General features: G+C 36.8%; 1 protein-coding gene across 1 annotated transcript in view; it reads left to right on the top strand.

Moving 5' to 3' along the window:
• Nucleotides 1-327: 327 nt before the first annotated feature.
• LOC107560802 (FERM, RhoGEF and pleckstrin domain-containing protein 1-like) overlaps nt 328-7102 on the top strand; it is a 39315-nt gene continuing 32540 nt past the window's right edge. Inside the window, exon 1 of the mRNA XM_016245069.1 lies at nt 328-438. Within this exon, the coding sequence (XP_016100555.1) occupies nt 328-438 (111 nt within the window). The remainder of the gene's footprint in view (nt 439-7102) is intronic.

The following is a 7102-nucleotide window of genomic DNA, read 5'->3' as shown; positions in this document are numbered from 1 at the left end:
GGACACCTTTTGACTCCTTGATGTATTTTATTTGCTTAAATGTTGAATGTTTGACTGTAAATCTCTGACTGCCACCATGTCTGCATCAGGAACCCTCCACCGTGAGTTTCAAGAGACTTTCAGTTGCAGGAATGTTAACTTTCCAAGCGAATGGAATGCAGCGTAAGTCCCTGTCTCTGACTGGACGGGGACACATCTGGACAGAACTTTTGCTAATTTAGTATCTCATATGGCTCTGTAGGACTCGTCTCTTTTTCTGTCTCTCTCGATTGTATCACCCTCTTTGGCATCTCAGCCCCTTTCTGCACTCGTTCTCAATATTCTGCCATGCTCGTGTGGGTCATTGATGCTGACGATGAAGGCTTTTGCTTGACTGTATATCCATTTGTACAGAGGTTGCCAGTTTTTCTTGGTGTCCTCCTCCTGGCCGTGCTTGAGGTTGGATCTCAAGGCTGAACATATAGAGATTACGGAGGTGTGTGAGTGTGTGTGTTTGAATAGAGAGCTCTGAGTCGGTATTGATTTTATATTTTTTTTATGTGGACCTGTGCTCAACTCTTCTGAATGACTGAAGGGTGACACTCTTTTTTTTGTTTTGTTTGGCACCTAAATAAAGTGCATCTGACACTCACACGCACTGCAGTGTGGTTTCTGTGTTTTAAAACCAACACGCTCACTGTCCGAACATATGCCCGCTTTATAAATAAGAAATATTTGAGCAGAACATGTTACACTGAAGGACAAAAGTGTGTCCTGCAGTTTGTTTGAATATCTGCACACACACACACACACACACACACACACACGACGGGTTCTGTTTTGCATCAGGCAGGTTTTGTTTGTTTGATGGCTGTTGAACTATTTCGTTGTGAGAGATGCAAGTTAGTTACGTAACATTTAACAGATGCTTTCCATCTAAACTGACTTTTAAGGTGCCGTAGAGGTTTTTCCGTCATCATAAAAGTTTCACACATGAAGACACGAATAGAGTTTTTGAGATGAAGACTCCAGTCATATCAGCAGTTTCATAAAAACTGCACTTCTACAACTGGATCTGTAATGGCAGTGTTAATGGAGTATCACTGATATGCTATTATAGTTTTGCAAATATTTTGAATTAGATATTTTTATATATATATTCTGTTTTTTCTTTATTTAATAGTGGTTATTTTAGTTATTTTAATGAAGTAAAATGAAAAACTTTTTTTTATTATTTTTTTTTAACTTTTATAAAGTTTTGGGCTGTTTATATTATTTCAGTTAATATTTATTTTGTATCAAGTAACATTTTTACTTTTTTTAGTTCTTGTTAATGATAATAACAGAATATCAAAAGCGCAGGCAAAGCTATTACCAGGCTGTGTGTTTTGGGCTGTTTATATTATTTCAGTTCATATTTATTTTGTATCAAGTAACATTTTTACTTTTTTTCAGTTGTTGTTAATGATAATAACAGAATATCAAAAGCGCAGGCAAAGCTATTACCAGGCTGTGTAACCTATATTTGACTTATATTTATCATTTTTTGGCATAAACATATTACATTATTAAAGCACAAAGTACATAAAAATTGCATATTGTTCAAATGTTCAAATGCATTTCTGTTCAAATGTATGTATGTATTTAAACACAAATAATTACAATGAAACATGGAATTAAACTGACATTTTGAAGTAGAAAAAAATTAATATTTTCTTGTAAACATGCACTCCAATAATCTTTGTTATATATGCATATATATTTTGTAAATAATTACAAATTTATTTTGTATAGTGTAGTAAGTTTATGTGACAAAAGTGTAGCGTACTGAAGCTTACAAAGTTTATTATTGCATCCTGCATTATGTAGTATACTGGTCTAAAGTTTGGAATGATTAAGATTTTTTATGTTTTTAATGCTCACCAATGCTGCATTTATTTGATGAAAAATACACAAAATATTAAGCAGCAAAAACGGCATTGCTGATAAGAACCATTATTAATAATTGATCATCAAAAATAATTAAGCAGCAAATCAGTATATCAGAATGATTTCTGAAGGATCATGTGACACTGAAGACTGGAAGCACTAAACTATGCATTCAAATAGACAACATTTACTTTAATTATCCTAATTATTCCAAACTTTTGACTAGTAGCCTACTGTACCATAAAATATACACCATACTCTATATACTAAAATATGGTTGAGCATGTAGTATCATTCTGCACACATGCATAAACTGGAAAGTCTGTGTGAACAGCGAGCTGCTGTTTTTATGGGGTAAATATTTTCCGGCAGACCTGGACTCTCTGCCCACTCACTGGACACAGGAATCCAGGGAAAAGCAGCCAAGAGAGGACATGGGAAACGGACAGAGGACATAAGAGCACAGCAGTGAGGGGGAGATTCACACACCAGCATGAGACTTATTGCTGGTTGTCATAGCAACACAGCCAATTTCACACTCTAATTTACAGTGATTTGATTGGCTAAAAATAGTTAGTGGGGGAAGATACGGACACACACCATCTATCAACATCAATCAGGACACATGTACACCTACACTTAGCTGCCTGTCAGATGCAGTATACTGAATGTGATCTGCAGCACACTTGTTGCAGAACAATCTCTCCTGAGAAACCTGCTTTATAAATGCCATAAAGACACAAATACCCACAGATTTCAGTTTTTGTGTGTATTTGTATATCAGGTTTAAAGGTCCTTTGGCGATCCAAGCATGTGTGCATTAGCCTGAAGGGGTTTATTTTGCAAAAATGACCTGCTGAATACAGTATATGTACATTATCCCACTTTTTTTTTTTTGCTGTATAATTATCTTTACCACTTAATCACTTAAAGACATTCAACAGGCTTAATTCACCAAGAAATATCCAAGAGAAATGAAACATCGACAAGGAAACACTCCAGGAAGAGGTCAAGGAAATGCAGAATTAAAAGCAGAACATGTTTTGTAGATCCAAATATGCAGGTGGCCATTAGACCCAATTGTTTCTTTCATAAAAGAGGAATGAAGAGCTGAGCGATAGAAACATGGGGGATTGTACATAAATAAGACTTAAATTAAGCATAGTATGGAGCTAAATGATTAAACAGTTTGATTGAACTATGATTCAAATAAACAGTTTCTAAAGGAGTTTAAAGGAATAGTTCATCCAAAAATGAAAATTTGCTAAAAATGTGCTCACCATCTTTTAAGTTGTAGATGGGTTTGTTTCTTCATGGGAGCAGATTTGGAGAAATTCAGCATTACATCACTAGCTCACCAATGGATGCTCTGCAGTGAATGGGTGCCGTCAGAACAAGAGTCCAAACAGCTGATAAAAACATCACAATAATCCACAAGCAATCCACACCACTCCAGTCCATCAGTTAATGTCTTGTGAAGTACAAGCTGTGTTTGTAAGAAACAAACCCATCATTAAGATCTTTTAACTTCAAACCATCGCGAGTCTATATATCCATAATATTGCTTTCTCCAGTCGTCTCGTCTGAATCAGGAGAGAAATCTGCACAGATCAAGCACTATTTATTTTAAGGTAAAACAGTTCTAAACAAATATGTTAGTGAATGTGAGAGGGGATGGACTTTTTATAGGAAGAGTTATTATGGATTACGGACTCATATTTTAGCCAGAAGTGATAGTTTGAAGTTAAAAACATGTCTTGATGGATTTGTGTAAAGCCACGCAGCTTTTCACTTCACAAGACATTAACTGATGGACTGGAGTGGTGAATTGGAAGATGTAATTTGTGATCAGTAAAATGTGATAATTTCTTAAGTAAATCAGGTATTGTTACTTTGAGTTTGAGGTATTAGGCAGATAAATAAATCAAATTCTGGAGATTTTCTGGACACAGCAACACTTCACTTGCCAACCCTCTTGATTTTGTAGATTTTGACATAATATTTTTGGGTCAGTAAGATATTTTTATGTTTTTGAACATAGTCTCTTATGCTCACTGTAGCTGCATTTATTTGATCAAAAATACAACAAACACAGTAATACTATGAAATAATATTGTATTTTAAAATAACTGCAATCTATTCGGTATATTTTAAAATGTAATATATTCATGCGATATCAAAGCTACATTTTCAAAAACTGTAATACTTTTTTTTCAGTATTTAATGTAATTTAATGCATCTGTCATGAATTCGGTCCATGGACTTCCGTTTATTCACCACCAGAGGTCACCCTTTCCATTACATTGACTCTCGAACAACACAAACTGTTGCATAGCACCCATCAATCTTTGCACGATTTGCACACTGCCCTGATTGCACTCATTGCACACAGCTGTTTCTAATCACCTCACTCACTATATAACACCCACTCTAACCACCTTTCTCTGTTGAGTATTGTTTAGCCTGTACCCCTTTCCGAGTCGCCGTGGTTTCCTTGTTTTGCCTTGCCTGTTTTTGCGGTTTCTGATCTTTGCCTGTTTTCCTGGATTTTTACCTCTCGTCTCACCCCTGTTATTCTGTCTGCCGATCGGTGACCTATGCTAGCCCTAGGACTATTCTTGTGTTTTTGCCCGCCATATACCACGTCTCTTAATAAAAGCTTGCAGATGGATCCACACGTCTCACGTCTCGTCAGCCCCGTTACAGCATCCTTGCTGAATAAAAAAAGCATTAATATTATTTTTACAGTCAGTAAAAATCTTACTGAGTCCAGACTTTTGAACGGTAGTGTATGTGATGTGGGTTTTGATGTATCTAGATTTCAGGTATGCTTGCCTATACAAAAAGTCATGGCAGCCATGGAATTCTAATGGAAGGCAAAGAGTTTTACACTGCAGGTTGATGAGTTGCGTTTTAATATGCCTCTGGTCATAGAGCTTTTTAAATGGATGCCGAGGCTTTTTAGGTCGGGTAGAATCTCCGAACTCTGGCCCAGTTCATATGCTGAGTTTTCCACCATCTGGCAACCCATGGTGTTGGGTAAACTGGCAATGGGCGGAGTCACACAGAGCAAAACAAAAACAGACATTTTGACACGGAACACACATTTCAAAGTAGAACAACTGGCTTGCAGCATTGCTTTTTTGAGAAACAAGTGTGAACCTAGCATGTTTCCTAAATATCTGTAAACATATTATGGCATTTTTATGCTTTAGTACAGTCAAAAATTACATAAAGTACCGTGTTTTGGCTGTTTAATAGTAATGACTGCCATATACTGTCTTGTGCATGACATGTTTTTTGCTCAGTCATTGTGCCAGTGAGATTCCCAGCATGAAGGATCACCCTTGACTAAAGTGTGTGTTGATTATTGATCATGTGTGCTGTGTTTGTGTTAGAGCTCAAGCTCTCTGTCTGAGTGAAGAGGATAAAGTCCCTGAAGAGAGTGTTATTCTGACTCGATCAGTATGTCAGTTAATGTAATGATGAGCTGAATAAACACTGGTCTGAGTCATAATAACTGACACATCATACTGACTCCATTAGTATCAGTGTGTGGTTTTTCTCTCTCTCTCGTTCTATCCTTCTTTTTCTCTTTTTGCAATATACATTGTGATAAATTGTGATTTTTGATACGTATTGTATCACCCAATTCATGCCAATACACAGCCCTAGTTTTCTTAGGCCTGTTTTGGACCAATATGACTTCAAAACAAGAATAACTGTCAATATTTATATATAATAACATTTTCAAACAGTAAACCATCAAGCCTGGCAAATAAAAATAAGCACTGCTGGTTTCAGAGTAAAGTGCAGCATTGTTTGTCCATTTACACTCATGCAAATATCTTAAATGAACCAAGTTATTCTCAGACGTCAAAACAGTGTATTGTGAATTGTATTATTTCATCTTTACCTCAGCACTGAAAAAGATAAATCAGGTCACTGACACACATCCACACAAACTTTCAGTGTCTCTTCTTACGGACCTTTATCTCGCTGGTGAGGAGCTACACATTTTAGATGTGAAACTAGGATATCTTGCCAGCAAATACAACCCTATTCATACACTCACACGTAGGTGAGATAAAATCTTAAAGAAGCAGCTGTCAGAAAAGCACTTTTAGGTCCAGATTTACTAACAGCTTGCACCAGCGCAAACCGTCTTTTGATGTTAAAATAGTACTGTCATGTTTTACTAGAGACACGCTGAATTAGATGAAAAAATGAGCGCTGATAGGCCACTTTCTTGAGTTAATTTGCTGAAAGGCTGCAGCTGACATCATGATTAATGGCGCATTATGTAGTACATTGTTTTAATAGTTTAATAGGGGGAGTTTTGATGCTAACAGGCTTGATGCATTTTATCTAATATATGGAGAAGTTGGAAATACGGGCCTTAGGACTCAGTTTTGTGAAATGAAAATGGTTAAAAATTTGCATAAAAATATAGACTGTTACAGCTGCAGTTATTAATGAAGCAATTAAAGGAATAGTTCACCCAAAAATGAAAATTTGATGTTTATCTGCTTACCCCCAGGGCATCCAAGATGTAGGTGACTTTGTTTCTTCAGTAGAACACAAACAAAGATTTTTAACTCAAATCGTTGCAGTCTGTCAGTCTTATAATGGAAGTGAATGGGAATCATGGCATTGAGAGTAAAAAAAAACATACACAAACAAAACCAAATCAAACCCTGCGGCTCGTGACGATACATTGATGTGAAAAGACACGAAACGATCAGTCTGTGCGAGAAACTGAACAGTATTTATATTGCTTTTTCCCTCTGATTCACTGCAATGTCCGAACTGTTCTGAGCACGTTCTGAGCGCATTTCTCAACAGCGTGACGCGTCTTCTTCTTCTTGCTTTACAGTCTTATATAAGTGCAGTCTTATAAGTGCATTACCGCCACCTATCTCTCAAGTGGACCATTGCCACTCCTAATTGAGATTGTAGATAGAGTGTCAATGGTCCATTTGAGAGATAGGCACTTATAAGACTGCAATCCTCCGTAAAGCAAGAAGAAGAAGAAGACGCGTCACGCGCCGGCTGTTGAGAATGCGCTCAGAACGCGCTCAGGACTGTTCAGACATTGCAGTGAATCAGAGGTAAAAAACGATATAAACCCTGAGGGTAAGCAGATAAACGTCAAATTTTCATTTTTGGGTGAACTATCCCTTTAACAGATTGC

Source organism: Sinocyclocheilus grahami, unplaced genomic scaffold (assembly GCF_001515645.1).
Source record: "Sinocyclocheilus grahami isolate Dianchi unplaced genomic scaffold, SAMN03320097.WGS_v1.1 scaffold744.1, whole genome shotgun sequence".
NCBI lineage: Eukaryota > Metazoa > Chordata > Actinopteri > Cypriniformes > Cyprinidae > Sinocyclocheilus > Sinocyclocheilus grahami.
The sequence above is the reverse complement of the archived record's forward strand: the minus strand, read 5'-3'. Positions and strand labels throughout refer to the sequence as shown.